The sequence below is a fragment of the Protopterus annectens genome, chromosome 6.part1 (genome assembly GCF_019279795.1).
Source record: "Protopterus annectens isolate FY-2018-M chromosome 6.part1, PAN1.0, whole genome shotgun sequence".
Classification (NCBI taxonomy): Eukaryota; Metazoa; Chordata; order Ceratodontiformes; family Protopteridae; genus Protopterus; species Protopterus annectens.
This window is the reverse complement of record NC_056738.1, coordinates 376,927,962-376,955,419: the sequence shown is the minus strand read 5'-3', so window position 1 is coordinate 376,955,419 and position 27,458 is coordinate 376,927,962. Positions and strand designations below refer to the sequence as shown.

At 38.2% G+C, this 27,458-nt stretch overlaps 1 protein-coding gene across 2 annotated transcripts in view; it reads right to left on the bottom strand.

Moving 5' to 3' along the window:
- LOC122805570 (sodium/calcium exchanger 1-like) overlaps positions 1-27,458 on the bottom strand; it is a 1,812,535-nt gene that overhangs the window by 502,314 nt on the left and 1,282,763 nt on the right. For both annotated transcript variants that reach the window (XM_044075789.1, XM_044075788.1), the window contains one exon: positions 15,494-15,600. In XM_044075789.1, the coding sequence (XP_043931724.1) occupies positions 15,494-15,600 (107 nt within the window). The remainder of the gene's footprint in view (positions 1-15,493; positions 15,601-27,458) is intronic.

The window sequence follows — 27,458 nt, the reverse complement described above, 5'->3', positions numbered from 1 at the left end:
TGTCGATCACTATTAATCTCAGTTTCTTCATGTAGTAGAATAACATGGAATAACATGCTTAATTCATTACAAATAAACAAATCTTCACAACAGATTCAAACACTATGCATATTTCCCTCAAAATCACTACTTTACAAAGACAGTAAGTTGCATTTGACACCCACTGATAACAGATCTATGTGCATATGATCACTGACCAATCAGTATTCCATTAGGATGTTCGCTGATGGTATAGTGTCATATGATTTTTCTGATTTTTTAAATAAGTTGAAAGACACTAATCAGAAAGAAAACACTGAGGTTAAGACTGACCAGTTGCGTACATGCCGTAAGGAACCAATCAAAAAGCAGTAATACAACTTGGCCTAAATGTGAACTGAAGCTTCACATACAATGGCAAGTTTACTCTGAAACTATTCACCCTAAAGTGCTTCCAATGCAGCAAGCAATTCTTGGAAGAATTGTTCAGACCTCCTTCATGCTGTTTTACCTTTCCAGTGACCTACTTTCCTAAAAGTTTAGTCCTTTTGCCATGGCAATACCACAAGACACTTTAATTTGGCTTAGCTATAAAAGATCTACAGACTAAATTAGAGTTATAATAATAAAATGCTAATCCCAAAATAGGACAGTGTCAGTGGCTCAACAGTTAGGATGGTAGTCTTTGGTACTGGAAGTCCAGAACGATGAGGGTTCTATTCTCACTCCATGTGATTGGAATAATTTTCAAATTGCTTATACTGCAGTGCAGCATTAGAGCTATGCTGCTGTCCTGAGCAAGCTGCTGTCCTTCAGATGAGATGTCAAATTGAGGTCCCATCTTCTTGAATTGGTGGTAGCTTAGATGTAAAAGATCCAATGGTAGTGAAAAGAGTGAAGAGTGGGGTTCCCTTGATGTCCTAGCCAAATCCCCCCACCGCCAGTAGTATAAATACTACCTTAGGTGTCTCCTGAAATAGGCCACTAACCTATGAGACTAACCTGATCAACAAGGGATAAATAAATAAATACATGCATACATACACACATACATACATAATGATCATTATGACAACAATCCCATTCCTCACTGTATTGCAAAATGCATGCCCAATCTTAAAATATCAACAAAATTTAATATGGGAATTGTCAATGCAGTAGATCACGAGGTGCTAAATAATACGAATGTTACTGCAGCTGTCAATGTCTAATAATAATGAAAGACTGGTTAATAGCATTCTGTTGGAGGTGGGGGGAGGATTATTTTGGGTGAAGCACCGTGTTACACCTCTATGACTGAATTACTTTTACATTCTTAAAGAGCAGTGCAACACAATGATTCATACAAAAATCAACGCCACACTCACCTTCAAGTTCATGCTGTCCTTGAGTATTAATGTATTGGCTGTTATGAGAATACAGGGGCATATCACCCTTAAAATGTAAAGATAATACATATTTCTTGTCCTACGCTCATATTCTAATTGCATATGAACTTTTCAGTTGCTGTGATACTAATACTCAGCATTTCATTTTTGTAAATGAATGTCTGTGTATCGTAGTCACTTGTTGTGGAACTCTAAATCCTGGGATACAATCCTTATATTTGTGTTCATAGGTTTTACTAAGCTTGTAGAGAAACAGACCATAAAAAATCTCAGCTAAATCACCTAATACTAGTATGAAACTAACAATGCCACCCATTAAGTATATTTTTTCACACATCCCAATAAAAATTTGCGAACACCTATTCAGTTATGCAGGCTGGTTTTAAAGGTTGCTCTGCTTGATATGTAAAGTTAGCCTATTTCAGAATTGGGGGATACATTGGGTTGGGTATCTGCAATGCTGTCTGCTGGTATAGATGTGGTAGTACAGGTTTAGGTCAGTAGAAAGGGTATTTGTTTTATCTCTGTTTCTGTTTAGATGAAGAAGTTCAAAGATTGCTGGGTCATTCATTGCACGGAAGGATAAACAGAATAATACCTTAGTCTTTCTCACATTGGTTTACATGCTTAACGAGGTACATTTGAAAGGGCACATTATATAAAATGATTATCCTAGTAAGGGATGAAAAAAGTGGAATAGTAACTTTTCTGGACCTTGAAGAAATACAAAAATGATAATCTGTACAAGACAGAAGGATTTTCTAACTTCTACAGAGATGCTGTGGTCAAAGATGAGTCATTTATCAACATAGGTACCCTGCTCCCTTTTGTAATTCCAAAACTCATGTGTGAATTCAAGAACTACAAAAATCAAATGACCAAAGATACTGCTGAACTTTAATGTTACTTTTTGCAGTGGGACAAATCCCTCACATCCTCCACAACCTTATATATGCCAACTCTGAGAGTGCCATACACTGGGTGAAAAGGAAATGTGCCAAAAAAAATTCACTTTTTTTTTTTAAATATTTTTATTCATTTCCGAAAACATGAATGCAGGTTATTTATGACAATGGAGTATTTACAAATTATTTAAAAAGGTAGGCTAAAACCTCTAAACAGATATCAAACATTAAAACCAAAATAAAGTATTTACAAGGGTGTCTATTGTTGACATATAATTGACTTTCTATGCAATTGTTTTCTGATTATAATCTGCTGCAGTCATTATTATCCAGTATTTCAGTTACTTTTTGTCATGCTACGTATAATGATGTAGTTCTTTCAGTTCTTCCTTTAATAGTGTCCATTTCCAATTGTGATACTGCTGACACCATATTCATGAATTGCTTAAAAGTTGGAGAAGCTTTGGATTTCCAGTTGGATGTAATGTTCTTCCTTGCAATAGCTAGGAGAGTCCATAAGATTACATATTTTGTTCTTGGCACACAGTCGGGTACAGGTACATTAAACAAAATAATAGATTTGGAAATCTGGAATTTATCATTGAATACCATTTGCAGAAAATAATTTATTATATCCCAATATGGTTTAATCAAATGGCATTTGTAGAACATATGCTGCCAGTCTGCTTTTATTGATAAATCACATCTCCAGCAGCCAATATTTTTCTTAAACATAAGTTCCATTTTATGAGGGGTTACATAAGATCTGTGTATGAATTGCCATGTAAAAAGTCTCCAATGTAATGAAAGTGATGTCTGCTTTGTAGAGAGAATAATTAGTTTTTTATCTCTGTCATTTGGCACATGTCCATTAACTGATCTATAATAATTCCATATTTTGTCATTATTATGCATTTTTATTTTTTTGTTTGTTTTATAAATAGATGATAAGTATCCCTTTCCAGTAATGGGTTGATTCGTTAGTAATATTATATGTTCTATAAGGTTAGGAACATTTTGTCTTATTGATGGTTGCATTGTTTCTTGTTTGCTTAATATATACTGTCTTAGTTCGTGGTTCGAACTATCTTCCATATTTAATTTCTGTTTAATCTGGTCTATTGTCAGAGGTTTTCCAGAGTTTAGCAATTGATGCCAATATATTAATCCCTTTTCTTTAAGCATGTTGACTACTTCCATATTAAATGTTACTATATTACCTTGTGTGTACGCTACTGGATATAAAAGAAATGAGCATGCTTTAATATCAGGATTGCTATTAATAAGATTTTGGAAAATTTTTAATGTATAAGTAATGTATTTGGAACTTATATTTTTATTCTTATGTATCATCATATATTCCTTCGTCAGCCATAGAAAATTGTTTGGTATGAAATCTGTATACTTATTTGCTACTACAAATCCTGATTTTAACCAGATTCTCTCATGAACTAGCTTCCATTTTGATATATATTTTGTATTTAGCCATAATGATATTGTTTTAATAATGGATGAATGCAAATATATTTCTATGTCTGGTAAACCTATGCCACCTATATCCCAATCATCTAGATGATACTTCATAGCTATCCTTGTTTTTTTTGGATACCATAGGAATCACATTTTTATAGGTTCATAGGTGGTTACTAGGCTACTTTATAAGCGTGGCTGTATGCACCCAGTATAGTACTAGAGAAACCCAATATAAAGGATCTTGCCTTAACTTGAGATCTTAGTTAGCAATGACTGCCCATATCTAGGAGGGTCATAGGAGAAATCCCTGGCAGGAATTTATGGTTTCCCATCCAGTCATCCAGGTTAAGCTTAAATAGGGTCATAGAGGGGCTTTGTTTGATGTGAACTGGTAGCCTATTCCAGAGGAGTGTCAATGTTTGAGAGACATATCTCTCTGTCCAGCAGGTCCTATTTATGTTGAAGGCAAGTTTAAAATTCTTGAAGCGAGTAACCCTTGTCTCAATTGACTTGTGGATGTGCAGCATTTACATTGGGTTTGGATCCAAGAGTCTCCTCTAAGTGGTCTATACACTACTAAGTACAGTGACATTTACTTCAGTCTGTCAGTGTATAACATGTGCTGGAGACCTGAATTTTCCTGGTTAGAAATCTCTGAGGTGTCTGAAGCTGCTGCAGGTGCCTGGTAAGGTACATACCAAAGGGAGCATTGTACTCAATTATTGACCTGATGAGGGTTGGGTACAGGCGTGTTATGACTGTTTCACTCTTGAGGCAATGCCTTTGCTAATGAGGTACAATGTAGAATGCCTTCCTTACCACAGTACACACATGGTGATCAACGTTTAGGCTACAGTCAACTTGTGTTCCAAGTCTTTCACTACTGCGTTGCTACTTAGGATATTATTAGTTATATGATAGTCTGCAGGGGGATATCATTTTTAATGAACAGGATGATGATGCATTTTTTTGCATTGAGTTTGAGTCTATGGTTTTGGCACCAATCATTTGTTTGTGTAATTCCCTCTTGAACTATATTGACATTGTTTGGGGATTAAATGATTGCATCTAATTTGCAGTCATCAGCAAACTTAATCAGCCACAGCCCCTCTGTTTTGCTTTGAACTTTTGAGAAGTATATTCCAAACAGTAGAGGGCCCAGCACTGACCCTTGTGGAAATCCACTGTTGACAGGTCTGGTGGTTGGGTAAAGTCCCCAACTTTGACTGAGTGTGATCTGTCAGTGAGCCATTTAGCAACCCACCTGATAACATAAAGGCTGATATTCAACTGGGAGAGTTTATCAATGATTCCTGAATGTGAGATTGTTCCAAAAGCCTTGGCTAAGTCAAGATAGGCTGTGTCAAAGGCCTTAGCTAAGGGATGGTAGGCTGTATGCACAGAGTTGCCTTTTGTAAATGTCGTCAAACTATTCTGGGACTTGGAATACCAAATGGATACCCATGTAGTCCCTGATGACTGCATCAGATATAAGAGGAATTTATATATATGGTTTATAGGTTGATAGTAGGCTAACTGTCTTGAAGGGACATTTTAAGCCTAGCCAATAAACTGAGTTCACAATCAAACCTTGTGTCTGTCAGGAGAAGACCTTAATCAATCATTATGATAAAGCTACCCCCCCCCCCATGGTAGGCAGTAGTGATGCTAGATTTACCTTTACCAAAGGAAACTATGTTGCATTCTTGGTGTTGAGGGTATTCCCATGTTTAATATATCTTTGGTATGACCCTAAGTGACATATAAACATTTACTTGGCTTAACTGTGATTTAATTCACTTAAATTTTTTGAACTGACAGTTAGTTGTCTAAGATGGTTCATCTTGAGGGATGTTTTAGAATGGCATTTCAGAAAGCTGCTACAAGTTCTTGTGAGGAAATATTTGAAATTGTATAAAACGTATTGAGGTTATTTTAAATCATAAGGTTTATTGTTATTGTTCATTGTTTATAGAATCTGTTAATATCTGATTGAAGGTCAGACTCTGCTTCTTCTTAATGGCTGATACTAAATATTTATATTGTTTATTAGCTTTAATATATTCTGAAAATTAACTGATGAAGGTTTGCTACCTATATGAAATGCACTTTATTTCTGCTGTTACTAGATTTAGGGTCTCAGTTATGTCATTGCCATTGACAAATGAATAAGACACACTAAAACAACTGCACTGACCTCCAAAATGTGACATTATAAACTAATGAAAAATAAACATGTATCATGAAAGAGTGCATCTGTGTACAGTATATACTCACATTTTTAACCAATAGTTTTCCAGTAATTAAAATGTAAACAAGATCAGCACAAAAATTAAAAAAAATACATAACATCAATAACAGTCCCTATGTCAATGTGGAATTCATCCAGGTACTTCTGTTTCTTTCTACTTTACAATTACAGTCTGCCTGATGTAAATTATGGCTATATAACTTCTTTTCATGATAAAGAATACAGTACATGCCCAGAACCAATATATACTAAGCTGACATTGTATGCAAATATGATATCGATTTCTCTTTAAAATTAACGTAATCATTAAATGACAGCATCTCAGCTCAGGAAGTTTCTGTACAAGCTATGTCAACATTTTGTAGCTAACTTCAAAACTGAGCTGTGTATACGTCCTTCAGACTGGGATGGAAAGCATAAGTGTAATATATGCCTGCATGTCAATTTTTGCATCTTTGAAACATTTAGTTAGAACTTTGAGAGCGAGCTTGAGAAATTGTCTTCAATATTTGCACACCAAATGAAGACATTAATTAGCATTACTCTGTGACAGTCTATAAATTTCTAAATGATTTTTATTCAGGGAAAGAATGAAATACATGGCCAAAATGTATCTGTATTTGGTACTGATTCATATGAGAAATAAAACTGTCCTCTACACCGAGTCAGTGAAGACACCGTCTTTGCATTTGTGACTATTTTATTGAATAAATAGACAATGTTAGTGATGCCAGAACCAAACAACATCAAAGTAACCCAAACCATAGCATAGCATATCCTGTAAACCTTTGCAGTGAATGCCAGTTGGTGTAACATAGCCCACACTGGCTAAGCTTTGAGGTCTGTGTGTATACCCCAAGCTGCCTTGGTCTCACTTACAAAGACCCTTTGTTCTTGCCTCCAAGTCTAAGAACCACTTGCCTTGCTCAAGGCTTAATACCACAACCGACTTGACTGGAGTGGCTAATGAAATACAACTGGGGGTACACAAGGGGCTGGAAAGCAGTCACCCATGGAATGACGCTTAAATCAGAGACAGGTAGGAGGGATTCTCTGAGCCACTTCACATAAATATGGGGACCGTACCACTCCAGCCTTTTGATCAGCTTGTGGACAACCAGGCTTACTGGTAAGTCTTCCTTTTCTTTCAAGCCGAGTCAATAAAAACACCATCTTTGCCTTTGCAAACATTGTATTGAATAAATGCACATTAGTAATGCCAGAACCAAACAACATCAAAGTAACCTTAAAACACAGGATTAAATTAAAAAAAATTAAATAGCCTATAAACCTTTGTAGTGAATGCCGGTTGGCATAACCAAGCCCGTTTTGGCTAAGCTTTGGGGTATCGGTATGTAACCCAAGCTGCCTCAGCCCCACTTACAAAGACTATTTGTCCTTGCCTAGCAGTCCAAGGACTACTTGCCTTGCCCAAGGCTTAATACTCCAACCAACCTGACCACCATGTTGAAACCACTGAAATACAACCAAGGGAACACAATGGGGGGAAAGCTGCAAAGCAGCAGACAACTGGCATGCAGTGCATGCTTTTCCACCCAAAATACCTCTCCCCCAGGGTTTATTTAACATCACATATCAGATTTGATGTCAAGTGCTTCTATAAAAAAGTTGACAATAGGAAAAGTAATGTTGAGGTTGAGTAAGTCAAAACCCATGCAGCCGTACCTCTCAACTTCTTAGAGCAAGAAATCTAGACAAAGCCATCAATAATGGGGGGGGACAAAGGTCCAGAAATTGGGACACTTAGTAAATCTTGCTCTTACAAACTTAGAAAACTGATAGAATAACAGGTTTTGCATAAGCATGGAGGTTTTGCATAAGCATGGATTTTCTGAAGGGTATGAAGTCTGAAACTCAAATGCAAGTAATTATTTTCTGACTTCAAATCTCAATGATTTGACAATGATTTGCCAGAAAACCACAATTTTTTGAGAAAATGGACCAAATATATGAGGCAAAAATCCGGACATTCTGCCAAACTCTGTACAGTTGAGAGGTGTGCCTGCAGCTGAGGTGGACTCCATTAGGATTATAAAAGTCTTTATCAGGTTTTGGCAGACCTTTGTGTTCAATTACTTGTACACCCATTTAGACAACTTCTCTAGATACTCTGTGGTTAATGAAATATTTTGAGGCTTCAATCATTGCATTCTTTCTGGCTCCTGGCCACTGACACCTTGGCACAATTGAGGACCAAAATAAGACCAAATCAGGATACAACAAATGAAGTCTGTGCAAATCTGACAAAATTCTGTCTAATAAGATTTTTTTGGGGACTACACTTAAATCATTCCCTCCAAGGTGACTAACCATTGCCCAAGGTCACCTTTTGTTTCCTGACAACTGGAGCCAAATCTCCCAGAAATGGAACCAAGATAGACCTGAAAAACCAAAATGATGGACTCTCCAGTGACTATATTCTAATGACCCTTTATGCCCTGCCAGATGAGACAAAGCTTGAAAGGCTGCTGTTTGGTTGAAGGACTGTAACAGGATGTAGAGAATTGTTCTCCCTGTATAACAAAATCATGATATTACTACCTTTCAGATCTTTTTAACACCTTGGTGGAATGACCCTCTGTCGCTAGCTCAGATGTGTGCCCAAAGTGAAAGAAATGTGAAGAGTACCCCTGGGTGGGTGTACCTTGACATGACAAGGCTTTAACCATTTATGCATTAGCCTCTGCTAGTCTAAAAGGCCTCCCTGCTGGTGAAGTAAATACAAGGCCAACTCACTTTGTCCTGGGGAGTATATTATACAGCCAAGTGAACCAATGTACTGGACAAATAACAAGCAAATTTGACTTATCCAAATGGACTTCATGTACCTTATCTACCTAATCACTTTTGGACTTTCCCATCCATAGCAACAGGGCATCACTGTGGATAGTCACGTATTCCCAGCATAGTGATGCAAATAAGTCACTAAAATGAAAAGCTTCAGCATACATGCACATAAACAGGGTTGCCCAAGCAGTAAATATACAAAACTCAAGGGCTAATAGAAAGGGTCCTTTGCTTATGATAGCCAGGAAATTATAACCTATTGGCTTTCTGGAATCCTTAGAGGGGCCCTTCACATTCTTTCTCTCCTTGAGCATTCTGTTTATCATCCAGTAGGTAGAACAGTCCTTTAACCACAACACATTCACCAACCATCCTAATGCTGCCAAATATACTTGGATGGTATTGGGTAAGTCTCCCCTGCAACATCTGTGTACCAAGAACTGTACTATCAATGACAGCCCCCAGTACCTCTTACTCTGAGGCAACTCTTCTAGTATTCTGAGCCCAGGAATGGGCCACTAATGATCCAGGTATCCTTCTCCAATTAGCCACACTTCTGGAGGGATGACTACTCCTACTGGTTCTGCATTCAGGGTCAACAGATGAAACCTGGCAAACTGAAGACAGGACAAACTGTCCGCTATTCCATTGTTGTGACGTAGCCGATGAATGCTAGAAAAATTCAAATAAATCTGTAAACTGAACAAGACAAAAAAACTACTGACAAAGTGCAGATATTTGGACTTAGGCAAGCACTTATTCCATACATGCACTACAGCAAGATTATCTGAGCAGAAAGAAATTCTGCTATTTTGTGCAAATGCTTCCTCTACACAAAGGTAGTGACCCTCATGGGAAATATCTCTAGGAAGGTGATGTCTTTCTTTGTATCAGTCAATGAAGACTAGGGCCATGCAGCAGTCTCAGTGCCTGCTGCCATATCCATGAATAACTGGAGGTCTCTGGATGAGACCCAGAGGGACTGCCAAAGTGACTCCAGTGAACTGGTTCAAACATGTATGCCATAGGCAAAGGTTCACTTTAACTCTGCATGTTAAATGCATCCTGTGGCGTTTGGCTTTGCTATCTTTTAGTAAGTTAGATGCGGAAAGTAAGAAGGTCCTGCCCAGGACAATGGCTCTGCAGGCAATAATTCAGCTGCATGACATCCTGTATCTGAAACATTTGTGCTCACAAAAAATTTGTAATTGCTTATCTGAGTTGATCCAAAATATCTCCTGGGAGTTTTAAGAACAGAAAGTCAACTAATATCCCTAAAAATATCAATTCCTCACTTGGCCCTTCCAGCTTATCATTGCCAAAAGTTCTCCCAGGCTAGCAGAAAGCTACTTAAAGTTCATCATACTCTCAAAAGCACCCTCCTTGCCTTCACCAACTATTTCACAATCATCCAGATAGTGAACTGCTGATTGCTGGGTTACTTCTGCTGCCAGCACCAATGTAGGGCCAAGCTAAACATTTCAAAGGTGGCACAAGCCACTGAGTGCCCCATAGGCATTGCTGTATCAAACAAGAATTTACCATCTAGTTGGAATCCTCGCAAGGGCTTGTCCTCTGTCCTGATGTAATGCAGATGAAAAGCCAACTGTATGTCTAATTTACACAGCCAGGTATCTGAGTACTTTAAAATTAACATTGCCACCTGCTCAAATGAGGAGTAATTTATCCTGGATTGGCCCTTATCATTGAATTCATTATCTGATAGCCCCACAGCTACAGCTGGTGACAAATCAACTTAAAGCCTCCTTCTTTCTTTATAGGGACCAAACCTATGGGAAGAATTTTGAAACTATACCAGAGTGAGTAAAAAAGAAGCCAATTACTCTACCAGCTAAGACTTCTTTCCCAATTAATCTGAATGCTATGTCTTCCAAGATGTTTTATTGAGGAAATATTTTCAACTAGCCTGAAATTGAGCAGTGCTGAAGAACCAAATTCAAAACTGTTTTTTTCCCACTGTCAGCGTAACCTAACAGCAATTGAATCAGTTTATCTAGCTTGATTGGAGAGCGGGATGGCATGTGAGTAAGCTGGGTCAGAAAAAGGTTGTTTATCCCTGGCCTGGTTGTCCTGCGGCAAGTTTGTATTATATTGTTGATGAAGTGGGCCTTTGTTATAAGTGGGATGGCTCAGTTTAGATCAACATTTTGCAGCTGGATGAATCTTGCTGCATGATGACCACAAATGGGTAAATTTACAAGATGGTGAACAACACTTCCCATTGTTGAAATTCAAAAAAAATGTTCCTTCTCTCTGGCTTCTAGTAACAGATTTGTTCTCAGGGATCTTAAGTTTATTGAGCACAGCACTCAGCCAAGGATGTTTTTGTTCCCATCTGATAATTTTGTCTATTGCCCTTAATTTCCTAAATCTCTGGTCATACAACAACCAGGCCTCTTTTAATGTGATGAGCTTCTCCAGTCATCAAGAAATATGCAAGTAGCAGCAATACTTGACAGGGATCATTCTTAACAATAACACCCATGACTACTGCAAAACCTGGTGTCCCAGGTTCTAGCAGCTGTCTTGCCCAGGGCTTTTTTCCAAGTGTCTGTTAAAGCTGCTTCCAAATCTTTTGTCCTAGGATTCTCTGCATCAGTTATATGATGGATACCCTCTGTATCAACAAAATCAAGTATGCCCACAAAAGCCCCTCTAAGGATTTGTTCTTTAATGTTTGCCAGGACATGAGCTGTGATATGTGAACCCAGTAATGAAGCAATGGCTGTATTTTTGGTGGCCACAGGGGGTAGAAAATGAGTGATGTTAATATCCATATCTGGCAATGTGTTCCTTTTGCAGAATTGGATGTTCTGCCCTATTCACCTGACAGGCAGAAGAAGGCATTGAGTTTCAGGCGCAGAAAACCTCCTACTGGAGACCAGAATCTAATGGGAGGGTGGCTTTAAAATTCCTTTCCAATGCAATATCAAATATCCTGTTCCTACCTTCATCAGGAAGGGAATTAATAAACTCTTTGAGGTATTTCTCCCCCAATTATCCATTATTCTTTACAAGGGATTCTACCCCCCCCCCACATCATTACCTTCAGAATCAGGGGGCTTTCCACCAAGCTGGTAGAATTTACCACTGGAGTTGGCATATCCTTAGCCCTCCTTCATGATTTCTTAGGTGGGGTACCTTCCGACATTGGCTCATCCTCTGCAAGTTGTGAGGCTCTTTTTCCTGGCAATTGAACTTTGGACAACTGTCTGCCCCACTTCCAAATTACTGAAAAGCCCTTAAGCTTCTTATGTTATTTGATTCCCTGTATCCTTCAACACCTGTAGAGACACAGGATCTGTAAATAAAACTGACATGTTAACACTGAGCCAAAATGCTTGCTTGTTACTCACCTAGAAGTGCTCATGATTTCCATTAAAAAAATGTCCTGTACCTATATTAAGTGCTTATACTCATAGCCGGCCTTAGGCATAGGCCAACTAGGCGGACGCCTAGGGTGCCGATCTAGCAGGGGCACTTTTTCAGTGTTTATTTGGTGTAGGTAGACCAGGATGGGGGCACAGGGTGATGTGGTGAGGGGCACCGTTTAGCCCTTTTGCCTGGGGCACCAGTTGACCTAAGGCCGCTCCTGCTTATACTGCAATGCCCAATAAAAACACCACTTGTGATTTAACATAATTAATTAACTTAAAAAATATTTACTGCAATTCATACATTTAATATCTATTCCTTATCCCTTAAACTTTCCTATGGTTAGTAACAAATGCTATGGTTAGTAACAAATGCTAGGAAGTAGTAAGCTGCATTGATTTCATAGGCCCTATTAATGTCATAATCAAAAACCATAGCAGTAAATCACCAGCAGGTGGCACCAACAGCTTATTTCTTTTAGCAAGTTCTGGGTGCTCTCTGTTGCTGCCAGCATTCCAGAATGAACTCTTGACTTTATTACTTATTCCAGCTACTTTTACCAATCCAGTCACACATTGTGCCTCAAGGGGAAAAAGACAGCGATAACCTCAATCCAAAATTGTCCAACTTTGCCATAACACAACCCGTGAAAATTATAATGCACCAAAGACTGAAAGGATATAAACTAAAGGTGAGAATCAAGCCCTGTATATTGTTTCTTAGGCAAACAACTTATCAATTATGCCAAAGCCCAACCTGCTAACTATATCCGCCTTTCACTTTATAACTTGCTTTCTTTACCAAACTTAAATTTAATAGCCCCGACAAACGTCAGACACATTAAAAATGAATTTGATAAAATAATAACTCCACTCTAAGCATCCCACCGCCTATGTATTCCCTTTTTGTTCTGGCAAACAAGACCTGACTACCTCCACATCGGTCTCCAACTCTGAACAGTACCCCATTTTCAGGGATGTTCCTCTTATTTTTATTTATTTATTTTTTTATTTTTGCTACTTATGGACTGCTACCCTTATGAGTCACCCCAGCCTAGACAATTTCTTTACCCAAATGTTGATGATCAAGCCTCATTCCTGGTGCCAACTGATTTAAACCCAGACCACACAGACTGGTCAAATCCCTCTTGCCACCACCACCACCACCTAGATCAACCCCTGGATGCATTCGACAAGGCTGACCATTAATGCCCAAGTGAGCTGTTCAAAGACAGGGCCTTATTTTATTATTATCTATTATTTTTTGCCTACCTAGCTAATGACATGACATCAGCGAGGGCTCCATAAATGGGGGAGCCTTCCACTCTGCCCTTCCAATCGTCTTATTGATGACCAGCCTTCCATATATGCATTTTCCAAAATGTGACTCTGGATTGACAATGTCCTTTTTTAGCTGTTTGCAAATATTCAGTAGAACAATGTTAATCAGAAGTGCATCAAGTAGACTTGTTTATGCATATAGTTAACAAAAAACGTTTGAAGAATTGTCCATCAACATTTTGTATGCATAGTTCAGTGGAGCATTTCAGTTTGATAGTCTGCAATGACCTTGATCATTTTAGCCTGATTGTCTACAAAGTGCTATCATATCTCGTTTGTGAAAGGGATAGGTTTTAATATTTTTTCTAGTATAAGGAATGCAAATGTATATCCTTAACATATATCTGTTGAGATTACATTGTAATAGAATTAAGAATCATACACATTTTTCCAGAAAATGTAACTTAGTAAGTTCTTTGAAAAGGCTGCAGAGGCTATGGACAGTGGTAAATCCATATACCTTTGCTATCTTGAGCTGGCCAAGGCTTTAGATATCATTCTCCATGCTGGTATTATTGAATCGTTAGACAAACTTAATGTAAGTCTCAACATTGTCTACTGGATTGCAACTTACTTATCCATCAGATTCCAAGTTGGGCATTTGCTGTTATCCTCTCTAAATGTAAAACTGTAACTAGTGTGATGCCACAGGGATGAGTGCTGGGCACAGCATACATTCAAGCCAATATCCCAGATGTGTGGTTGACCAAGTCTGCTGATGACCACAAGGTGGGCACTATTACCTACTCTTCCAGTGATACTAAAAAAAAAATCCAGCCAGGACTTGAATATGTATATACCTGGTGTGCCAAAAACAGCCTCAAGTTAAATGCAAAAACAAAAAGTGCACTATAGTAGCATATTGCAAAAAAAAGTGGCGTTGACCTCATATGTTTTAAATGATACTCCTTTTCAGACAGATGCCCTCATAAGAGATCTGGGTACCTACATGGCCAGTTCTCAATGTGATTTTTCCATCATGTTATCACCATAGTTTAGAAATCCATCTATCTCTCCCAATAAATTTACAAGATAATAGCTTCAAGATCCAAATAAATCAAATACATGCATATTGCCTAACTAGTAAAGCAAAAAATTTCTAACCAAGAAAACTAAAGACTTTAAATTTCTCAACTATCCCAATAAATTTGCATACCTCTCCTTACACTCAGTAGTTTACCAGGTACTCTGAGGTGACCGTCTCTTGCTTATGAAGCCATGAATCTCCAATCCTATTTGGCCTCCTATTTATTTTGTAAAAGGAGTGCCTCTACAAACAGTGCACTAGGGACCTAAATCTACACCATAAAATTAATAAGACTTCCTGGAGTGATAGGTTCCTAACTCAACATATTCCCACCATATGGAATAATTGGCACTATAGGTTAAACAAAGTGCTACTTTGGTTTCGTTTAAGACTTTTCTAGATGACAGTATGGGTAGACACAAATTTAGACCAAAGTAAACATCCAAGGCCCTGCTCCATTTAGATGATGAACACTATTAAGTGCTCAAAAAGGGTAGCAACAATTTTTAAGAGTGCCTTCTTCAAGGTGCATATGGCTAAGAACTGTATGATCATCATGGTGGCATGCCTAGTATTGTTCCTAGATTTGTATGGGAAGTGTTGATATGTGACTTCCTTTGAGGATGACGACTACAACACATTAGTGAAATGACATCATATAACAGCTAAAAAAATATATACATTCATATGAGCTAACTGAAGCTGCACATAAAGTACGGACCCAAATTTTTCTAAGAGCAGCACAGCACACTATCTGAAATACTGGAAGGACATCTGTGCTTAAACAAAAAAGTCATTTGTATGCAGAATGAAATTACAAATTAATTTATTTATGCAGATATTTAGGTACATGGTTTGTGTTCTTAAGCTCCTTTGAGGCTTTATAGTGAAATGTTTTGCACACCAATGTTCTGAAAATTTCCTACCTTGCTTCTGTCCAACTTCAACAAGTACTGGGTCTCCTAATTCAATAAAGAAATTCTTGTTCTTTTCATATTCTTCATCATCTATGATATGGATCTCAATATTCTTCCTAGAGAATAAACAAAAAAAGATGGAAATATCAGAATAAGAAGAACAGAGAAAACTACATATAAAGACATGCAAAAGTATTGTTTAAAATTATACATCGAAATGCAAACTGCATGGTACAGAAAATCTAGCCTCAGTTTCTATTATGTACCACACACACATGGTCGCGCACACACACACACACACACACATGCACACATACACACACACACACACACACACACACACACACACACACACACACACACACACACACACACACACACACACACACACACACTCATACGCACACAGAGGTACAGAAATAAGACCTGAAATATTTGTCTGGAATAACATTCATTTCAGAAACTATATTTCATTATTTGCATATAGTAGTTTGAGTCAGCCTTTAATGACATCCTGTCTGAACTGCTGCTAATGTGTTGCAAAACGTAATACATGCATCACTAAAACTGAGTCACACTGTATACGTGTCTGAACAGCTGTAGTCATCGCTTTTGTTTTTGTACCTTTTTAGTCATTGAAAAAGAAATGGCAGCAGATACAACACTCAAAGAAAATGTTCTACCCCAAATGAATCTCCCAGCTCATATCTAAATCACTTCTGATATGATCACAACAGTGCCACAAACTCCTCAGAGCTCCATTCTCAGGTCAGAGGAACACAAAAAACATACCAATATCAGTAAAGTAAAAGTTCTAGAAGGTTCACAGCAGCAGCAGGGCACAAGGATAAAGCAGGCTTGCATTACAGTGAAGTGATATACTTGGAGGTATTCAGAACTGAGTCATGGAGAACGCTGAATCTTCAGTCTGCTAGTGATCTGCCATTGCCCTACGGTTGCACACCAACACAACTCACATGCTGTAACCATAGAAGCCTCTTTGATTTTTATTTTAGAAAATGAACATTGAGCTGCATACGTCCACTTATTTATCATATCTGTTGCTCTACTGAATTAATGGCAAATTAAAAATGAAATAAATAATAAATATGTTCCATGTGATCCTGCTGTGCCCTTTTAAATAATATTGACTAATGCATACAGAAGAGAAATTCTTGAAACTTTAAGACAGCTAGGATGTTTACTGTCTAAAGTCACAAGACAGTCAATGTGTGCATATAACAGTGAAATGTATGTTTGTATATTCATAGACTACTCTCTTTATCAAGGATCTGAGGAGAGCTTTCTTATGGAAAGGAAGCATCAAAGTATACTGAAATATGAAAACAAGATAAAATATCATAGGTTTGCATGGATTCATCATTACCCCTTGCTTTAATCACAGTTACTGTATAAAAGTCTATGTGGTAACATACTAAGAAATACATTTCTTGTAAGAGTTACAAGCCTAAGCCATTTAGTGACATACAATGTCACCTTACTGCATAGCTCGAATATTACGATAGCATGCAGAGAGAGAGCGATAAGTGCTGTATAATGCAATTACTTAATACGTATAAAGTATATCCTTCTTGGTTACCTTGAAGAAACAAGGTACACACATACCTCTCAACCTCTTATAGCAAAAAATCTGGCCAAATGATGGGGGGGACAAATAGGGACAGACTTTAAATATTGCTTTTACAAACTTACAAAGTTGATAGAATAATAGGTTTTGCATTGGCATGAATTTTCTGAAAGATGTGGAGTCTTAAACTCAAATGTTTGTCATTATTTAATGATTTCAATCATCAGCTATTTGCTAGAAAGGTACAGATTTTAGGAGGAACACACCAAAAATATGAGGCAGAAATCTGGACAGCCTGCAAAAATCTGTGCAGTTGAGATGTATGCACAGTCTGTGTGACACAGATACAATAAAGAGTAAAAACTTTGTGCCAATGAAAAAGAAAAACAGAATTAAACATATACCTTCTTAAAATAATTTCTCTGTTCCAATCAATATTTGGCAAAGATGAAAGTGGTTAAGTAAGGATATTTAAAATCACTAGCCCTCATGGATGTCTTTTGATTGCAGACAGTTCATCTGATATGTTACACAAAAGATATTATCTGAGAAGTACCCTTAATAGCACTTTTCCTGTTTGTCAGACTAAATACTATTTTATTTTAAGTGCAGTTTTCATGTTTCTGCAAGCCGTTATGTGAAGGGATTCCTACATATATTGTTAGGAATGCCATTCTGAACAAAAATGGCACTTTCACCATTCAGCGAAAAGCAAATGCAAATGACAGGCTCTGCTGTTAAACCTGAACCACATAATTTTCCTTATATTCAGGAAACAATGAATCTTGCACCTGTTATACACAGAATAATAATCTGCCTCAGAGAGACTTTTATGTTTCTTCTTCCACATCCTGACAAAACCCTGATTCTGCCAATCCACTCAAGCAGAACTTAACATGCTGCAGACAAAGTGTGGCGCCTTAACTTTAAAACAAACAGGAAAGGCAGATGGGTAATAGCAAGACTAGGGAACAGATACCGCAGCAGGTCCTACAGTGTTGAAATCACTTTGGTAACCACAAGACTACTGCATATCTGACAAACAAAATACTTCAGGCCAAGGGTGTAGCCAGGCATACTCTTCGTACTCAACTGAGTACACTTTTTTTCTGAGCATCATATCACTATGGCTTCTTCAGGTCATATTATGTCTACAACCATCTAAATGAATGCCTTTCACAACAGATGCAATATTGCTAATCTAAAAACAATATTTTTAATAGTTTTAGGGGGAACAGCTGAAAATGTTACTTACATTTATGAAGTGCTTGGTGGGTAGCATATTGAGAAATGTGTCCATTTTTCAGTGATAAGTGTCCAAGGAGGGGTAGCATTAAGAGTGTGTGAGTACAAAACAAAATTTGCTTGCTGCACCCCTGCTTCAGGCTGTACCTAAAGTGCTCCAACATGATCAACTGTCTTTGCAGAATTAATCTCATGACATAGACAATGCTCTGCTATGTCTCAATGTCTTAAACTATAATGTACTAAGTGTGCATTTTATTGAAGACAGTCTACAATTGTTAGGACTATACAGCACAGGACAGACCATATACTGCATTATGCAGCCTCTGTTTTTATACCACAGCAAAGAATCTATGCTGTATTCTGCAATCCACTGATTTACAACTCATTCAGTCTTATTGTATATTAAAGCCATGGCCATAAACCACAGCCACTCTCTTATGCTGTATTTTAAACTGAGTAGGCCTGAATAGTAAAGATATTTTGCAATATGCAGTAGTCCGTGTTTATGTGATTTTGATATTTAAATAGAACACAGTTTGAGGAGAGTTGTGAATTTACATTTATACTCCTGTCAGTCTGAAGTATATGAGACTCTAACAGATTGAGTCTTAACTGAGATCCTGATGAACCAAGTTTAATTAGTGACATACATGTGGGAAGAGCTGTGCAGGAGAGTGGGAAGGAGTGTCACTTGACAGCTCACCAGTTATATGAAGAAGGGGGTTTCTGCCTGTGGTGAAGTACTCTCCCAGAAGTACTGGGGTGGGGGTGGGGGTAGTGCTGTCGCTTTGCAGCAGACTGTCACTGAATTTGACATCAGTGGAGGGGAGGGGCTGGAGCTGACTGATACTAAATGTAGCCATGCTCATGACATCAGCACATTACCCATTTCAGCCAGAACAAAAATCCTTGGCATGCAGAACAGTGTTTGCAACACTGTCAGCTGCTCTGAACTGCCTTCCACTGGCCAGTTTTGCCATCTATAAAGGAGGCAGTCCCATCCCTGAGGGGTAGTATCAGAGAGAGCCCTACAGGCATATCCAATGAGGTCATATTCAGCTGGAGGAGCATACAAAGGGGGGAAGACTCTATCCACAAAATAATGAACCATGTGTACAGTATTGGAAATACTACATTCAGGAATCCACATTTACATTAGTGTGTTAGAACTAATATGTTAGAACTAATATGTTCATGAAAAACACATGCCTCCTGTTGAATTACACTAATGAACCCATCACAGCTGAACATCAGCTCACCTTTTCCCATATTCCAAGGGATAAGTACTTCAAATTAGACCCTTTACTTGCAGAAGTCTGAGATATTGCTGTCTCTAAGCAAGAGTAAAAACAGCCCTTTTTTCATCAGAACTATACCACTTTGTCCTGCAATGTCACTGTAGATATGCAACAAGACCTGTTTCTGCCTCAATTTTCTTTTTAAAAATACTCAGAAGCTATTTATTATTATAATAAAGCATTTCAATGTGTATGTTAAGTGATATTAATACTATTCTTAGGGCATTAACTGAACCCATCCATTAATGTATATGGTGCCTTAATTATTTATGCAGTTTGAGAATAAAGCTTTCATGTGTTGATAACATTAAATTCTTTTGGTATTTGTAAATAAATATTGTTTTATATGCTTCCTTTCTTGCACTATTTATATTTATTTTCAGAATAGGCCAAGTGTGTAGTTCATATTTATGAATTACTCGGGATTCCTAATACTGATATTTTGGATGAGTATTTATTCTTCTCATTTGAAAGTCAGAACATTAGAACCATACTTATTTAAAAAAATGAGGATTACATTTTAAATAACCCTGTTTTTGTATATGTCAAATCATTATTTGACATATTTGGTTAAAGTGCTATTGCAAGAAAGGGTATATTTACTCACTGCTAATGTTAAACTAATACTAATAGAATTCCGTGTACTCATAGGTGCTATTAATCAGGAAAACGCAATTTCAGAGTCACCTACATTCAATGTGCCCACACACACACACACACACACACACACACACACACACACACACACACACACACACACACACACACACACACTCTAAAAGCATGAACTCATGAATGTTTTACGAAGACCAATCCTCTTTTCTAGAACTTTGGTTCTGTTTGGTTCTGCCTGTAATTAGCTACTACAGATATTTAAATCTATACATACGCAACTGTTACTCTTCATATAATCTATGTACTTTTTAGGTTAGGTTGGGGGGGAGTAGAGGATTTAATGTGAGTAATTGAAGGGCTAGTTCTCTTTGGTGCAGGCATTTTGCTACACCACCCTTCTCTTCTTTGTGTTAGGTATCACTGAAGGGCTGTTTCAGTTAAATGGTTCCTCAATTTTCCTTTCATTAGAAACAAAGCATAGTTTGCAATTTTCCCAAAAATACAATTTTCGTACTAAATGTAAATTAAAAAGCAATTCTTAAAAATGGAAAAATATGTTTGAACAAATGGAATGTTGTAAATGGGGGCTGGATTTTTTTTTTACTTTAAGTTCAGGGGGCTGTGTTTGTATATCTGTCACAACTTTGCATTTGTGAGATAATTTATACAGCCTTCCCCATAACAGAAATAACATTAATATAAGCTCCTGTTTCATACTACCCATGTATGTAAATATGATGTAACATAACCAGGTTGTAAAAACATCATAAATAACATTTTTCATTTATATTTATGCTAAGCAGCAAAACAAAACAATAATTAAAGAGGTACATGTTTGCAAAACATTTAAAGAATATAGCATTTTGAAAATACCACCTTATAGTAAGTAGATGTCACTATTTTGTAGTACTGTAATACATAATGACTGGAATATATAAGCATTTTCCAGTGTTGTATAGGTGACGTATACAGTAAAATTACATACTAGATTCCCTGTGCAGTTCCCAAAGAAGTCCTGTCTTTCTGGAGCAGCTGCATACACTACTGCTTACCTGGATTCCTTCACATACTAGGTATACAGATGTACAAATGAAGCCTGCAGGTCACTAATGCATGAATTGTGCAGAATACTATACATACACAATAAACAGAACATGCTGGAGGGATAGATTCCTGTCCCAGAGACTTCCCATACTCTGGAACAGACTACCTACCTATGTCAAACAGAGCTCCTTATTAGCACTCTTCAAGAAAACTCTTGATGATTGGATGGGAAATAGGAAATTCACCCCGGGGATCACTTCTGTGGCTCTGCTCGACAGGGGGACAGGAAAATAATTTTCTTGGGTGGCGAAAGCCAGGGTACCTTTTGGGCTAGGCTTGTATAGGCCCTAGGGCTAATAGCCTAGCACCTACCTATGAACCTATATAGGTAATCTCCAAACTCTTGACCCGACACAGTTTGGCTTTGACAAGGGGAGATCCTGCCTGCTGAACCTGGTTGACTTCTTTGAGGCAGTCACCAAGGCTGTAGATGAGGGTAAGGCAGTGCATACAGCCTACCTCGACCTGGCCAAGGCCTTTGATACCATTCCCCACAAAGGTATCATTGATAAACTCGGCAAACTAGGCATCAACCCTTACATCGATCGGTGGGTTGCAAATTGGCTCATAGACAGGACCCACAGAGTGAAAGTTGTGGACTCCAAGTCAGACTGTCGACCAGTCATGAGTGGAGTCCCACAGGGCTTGGTCCTGGGCCCTCCCGTGTTTGGTATCTACTTTTCAGAAGTCAAGGCCAACACAGAAGGATTCTGGCTGACCAAGTTCACAGATGCCTGCAAGCTAGGAGTCATTATCAACTCCCCAAGTGATGCAGGCATTCTACAAAAGGGCCTCTCTGAGATCAATGACTGGTGTCGGAACCATGACCTGAAGCTTAATGCCAAAAATTGTGTTATCATCCCCTTTGGAAAAAAACACATTGATGGGAGCCCACTGAACACTGAAGGGGCCATAAGAGATATGGGCACCCAGGTCAACAGCCACCTCACCTTTGACTACCACATTACCACTGCGGTCAGAAAGTCCTTCTATGTGACACAGCTTATAACCAAAGGTTTCGCATCCAGGAATAAAGAGGCCATCGCCCCTCTCTACTCATCCCTCGTTAGACCAATCATCGAATATAATGTTCCATTTGGCATGTACCTGACCAGACACCTACAACAGCTGGATAGGCCACAAAAGTACCTCACAAAAAAGATCCTAGGCCTTAAACACGTCCTACATGGGCAGACTCAAGAAACTTCAGCTGTTCTCATTCTCTTATCGTCTACTTAGAGGTGACCTCTGCTTGACTTACAAAGCCATGTCTGACTCAGCCTTACTTGAAATGCTACACCTAAAGAAATCCCAAACACTTCGTGCCACACGCTCCAGAGATCACAACTTCATTACCACAATTAACAGAACATGCTGGAGGGATAGGTTCATTTCCCAAAGACTGCCCATACTCTGGAATAATCTTCCCATCCATGTCAAGCAAGCACCTTGCTGGCCTCTTCAAGAGAAATCTAAACAAGTGGATGGGTAACAGAAAGTTCACCCCAGAGATCACTCCAGTTTCCCTACTGGATAGAGGCACTGTGAGCTAAGATCAGATGGCATGGTGCCTGGGCAATTTGTTTGGGCTAGGATTGTAAAGGTTCCAGGGCCATTAGCCTAGTACACACCTATGAACCTATGACAGCCCAAAGGCAATAGCAGTCCTACTGCAGAGTACCAGGGACACACAATAGTTCTGTCCAGCATCATTAGTATATTATGTCAGAAAACTACTGCTACATGACATAAAACATAAAGAAAACTTCTGCTTTTCACTGTGAGCTGCTGATGTGGCATAAAAATAAATAACAATTGTCTGTTTCCCACTGGACTATGGACTATAGTGCAGACAAGAACTATGTGTCAGCTAGACACTTTACATATCCTAATCCAGTGACAACACGTATCTTCCAAATACGGGAGTAAAAACACAGACCACAGTGGAGTCAGACATGTATGAGTCATTTCTAGTCATGACCATGTATCACATGAAGAAAGAAGTCCCACAGAAACATAACACATATAACATGGTACTCCTCTGGAGGAGGTTGCATGGACCCATAGAGGCATTGCTTTGCTTCATAATCTTGTGTATTACATATTCATATAGTTCCACGGGGAAGGCCAAATACCCAGAAAAGTAAGTTATTTATATAACAGAAGGGAAGGACTTTAGATATTTGATCACAATATTGCTACTGCACTCAGCAAGTCAATGTACATACTTCCTAGAATTGCAAGCTATTTGTAACCCTAACCATGCTCCCTACCCTGAACACCAACCATGCACATTATATTAGAAAAACCCTTACTATAACATGACCACTACACCAGGCATTCAGACACGCATCACATACATCATCACACAAGCACAATACTAAAGCCATCCCCTTACCTAGTCCCTACTCTAACCCTAAACCACAAACACACTCCCACTCATAATGTACAATCTTTCCCAGACTTCCCCTACCTATATTAACAAGTCACACCCGCCACAGTCTATTCTAGACTGGATTTTGGTGTCTCACCCCCAAAATTACCACGACCCTCACACTCTACCAAACTCCCTTAGTGACCACTGCCCTATCACAGTAACTAAACACACTCCCCATTTCACCAGACCTTTCAGGTTTATCACTTCCAGCAAAATCTCTTCCTTTAGTCCAGACTCATTCTCTGACCAATTCGTCAGAATTTTCTGGTCCCATCTCACAACACTCCCCTTAGATGAAGCTGTCCACTCTTTCAACTCCACCTTTCTAAACATCCTCAACTCCCTTGCTCCCCTCCGAGCAATCAGAATCAAGGCTAATACTGCTCCCTGGCTAACCAAATCGACTAGAGCCCTGATGAAAAAATGTGAGAGGATATGGAAATTATGGATCAAAACCAAGACCTCTCCTACAGACCTATAAAGAACTTAGGAATCAAATAAAGAAAATTACCAACAAAGACAAGATCACCTTCTATGCAAACCCTCCCACTACCCTAAAATCTGACCCCCAAAAATTCTGGAACACAATCAATCATATACTGCATACAGGAAACCCTTCCACTCCTAACCCATGCCTGAATAAAACTTCTGAAGAAACTGCCACTGCATTTAACAATCATTTTATCAACCGAATAACTACCATTATTAATGATCTTCCCACTAGAAAAAGTACTAATAACCCCACTTTCTCAACCTCTCCACCTTATCCTTCAAACTCTTTTTCCCTCACATCAGTCTCAACTAACTATATTAAATCCCTACTCTCTAAACTCAAACCCTGCTCCCCCTCAGCTGATAATCTACCTCCTTACTTCCTACAGATTGCAGCTGAACCCCTAGCCTATCCTGTATCCATCCTGATCAACCAATCTATCTCTGAATCATATGTTCCAGCAATATGGAAAACATTCTTTACATTGCCTATACATAAGGGAGGTAATTCTTCTGATATATCTAACTTCAGACCAATTGCTATACTGTCACCCCTCTCCAAGATCCTTGAGAAATGCATTCACAAGCAGATAATGCAGTATCTTCTCCAACAGAACCTTCTAACACACACACACAACACGGATTTCATCCTAAACACAGTACTACAACTGCACTAATATCCTTTATCAATACTGTATCACTGACCAGTGACAACAATAAACTAGATTCATGTCTGTTCCTCAACCTCTCCAAAGCCTTTGACACTGTCTTCCATCCCATCCTCCTAGATAAACTCTCTCATTTAAGTTTCTCTCCTTTCACCATATCCTGGTTTTCTAGCTATCTCTCTAACCACCAGCAGGCTGTCAAATGGCACTCTGCTCTATCCTCCCCCCAATCGTCCCTATGGGTGTCCCCCCAAGGATCCATGCTTGGGACACTCCTATTCAATATTTTCACCAGCCTACTTTACACTTCTTGTCCCAATTCTACACTTGTACACTATGCAGATGATTCAACAGTCATCACCATTGCTGACACTCCATCTGACCTCCACTCTACTACCCAAGCATCATTCAACACTATAGAGACATGGCTTTGTGATAACAAATTAATTCTCAACCGCAAGAAAACTAAGCTTTTACTCTTCCTCCCAAAAAAACTCATCAATCTCGAAACTACATTTTTCATCCTATCAAGCAATAACACTATCATTACTGCTGAACATAGCACTAAACTGCTAGGAGTCATAATTGATGATCAGCTTAAATTCGATCTCCAAGTCACTGCCTCTATCAAAAAGGCACAGCAGAAACTTGGACTCCTTTACCGTAACAAAAGACATCTAACCAATACAGCCAGAATAACTCTCTCCCATGCATTTCTTCTTCAAACACTTCTCTATATCTGCCAGTTATTCACAAATCTTAATACCACACTCATAACTAAACTCGAAACTACATATAATAAGGTTGCTAGATTTGCTGCAAAACATACCTACAAGTCACACCATTGTCTATCTCTTAAACAATTAGACTGGCTTGAATTCCCTCATTTGCTGCTACTACATCAACTGCAAATTATCCACTCCATCCTCTATCTACCATCTTTCTGCCCTAGCCTTCTATCTGTTATATCTAAATATTCCCCATCCAGGACACTAAGTAGCTCAGACCAGAGCTTCCTACAAATCTATAAACCCAAAACCAAAACAGGATGTCTACTCTATAACTGGAACCAGCTACCCCTAGGAATTAGGTCACTTGACCAAACCACGCATTTCAAACTAGCCACTCAGAGATACCTAACAAACAAATGGTCCGGCCACTGTAGTCATCCTCCCTGAAACTACCCAACCATAGCTTCTGTTCCTCCTCCCTCCATTCTACTCTACTGTCTAGCTTAATAATCATCTACCCCTCCATCTCTATGCTTAATCACTTCATCCCCTTTCTACTCCTCCTGTAACTATACTGTATATAACCACTTAGGAATTATGAATACTGTATTCCATTCATCACATTGTACGACCTCTGTCATTGTACCCAACAGCTTTCTGTATGATTTATTGTAAATGTTTTTTCACTGTAAAATTTCTGACATTGTACCCAACTGTTTTACTGTATGGTTTACTGTAAATTTTATCTCTTTAACTAGTTTCAAATGTAAATGAAAATGTCTTATTAATTGTATGTAAAATGCAAATACTGACTGTGGAGCTTTTCTCCTCAGGTCTCCACTGAAAAGGAGCTAAACGCTCTGCTGGACTAACCCAGTTAACAAATGTAAAATAAATAAATAAAACTTTACTTAGTCTATCTAACTACAATTAGTAACTCCAGCACTTGACAACAATGTGTTTGACAAAACATATTTTTGACCAATGACGAATTTCCCAAGCAACAAACTCACCTAAAGTAGTGAGTGCTCATCCATATGAAGCAGCACACACACACACACACATATATATATATATATATATATATATATATATATATATATATATGTGTGTGTGCGTGTGCATAAGGGATGGTTAAGCAAATTTCACAATATTATTAAAGCAGTTTATGGAACCCTGTACTGCATTAAATGCATAGTAAAATCATGTTATGTTATAATGTTGAGGTTGCTATGGTACACTCATGTAATATAATATCTGTATTGCTTATGTTACAGAAAAAATAATACAGTAGTAGAAACACATTCCAGCATTGATATACCTAAAATTAGTGATCTAAAGGTCAATGTGCAAAAGATGAAATGTCACAATAAAAATAATAGAAAAATATTCACAAATGGGTGTAAGCTCCCATCACTTACAGTGCGATCATAGCTTAGCTATTATAACTCCACACTGATGCATACTCAGAAAAAAAGGGTATCTCCTTTTCCAATTCTTGTGTGACCTCTGAATTCTAATCCATGGCAATTTTTGTGATGCCCAACATTATGTCTTCACTTTTTCAAATTTTACCCTTTCAGTTATTGGTTCGCTGTATGGAAACCCTTCCTAATCAATTCTAATAAGTCAAAATGGATGAAAGAGGGATACGTGAACTAAATAGTCTTATTTAGTAGTTATTATGTCTCTCTGTATCTATATCTAATTAGATTTATATCTAGATCTATGCTTTCATCCACATCTCTGGTTAAAACTGACTTTATGATGACTTGTAGATGCTCGAGTGCAGC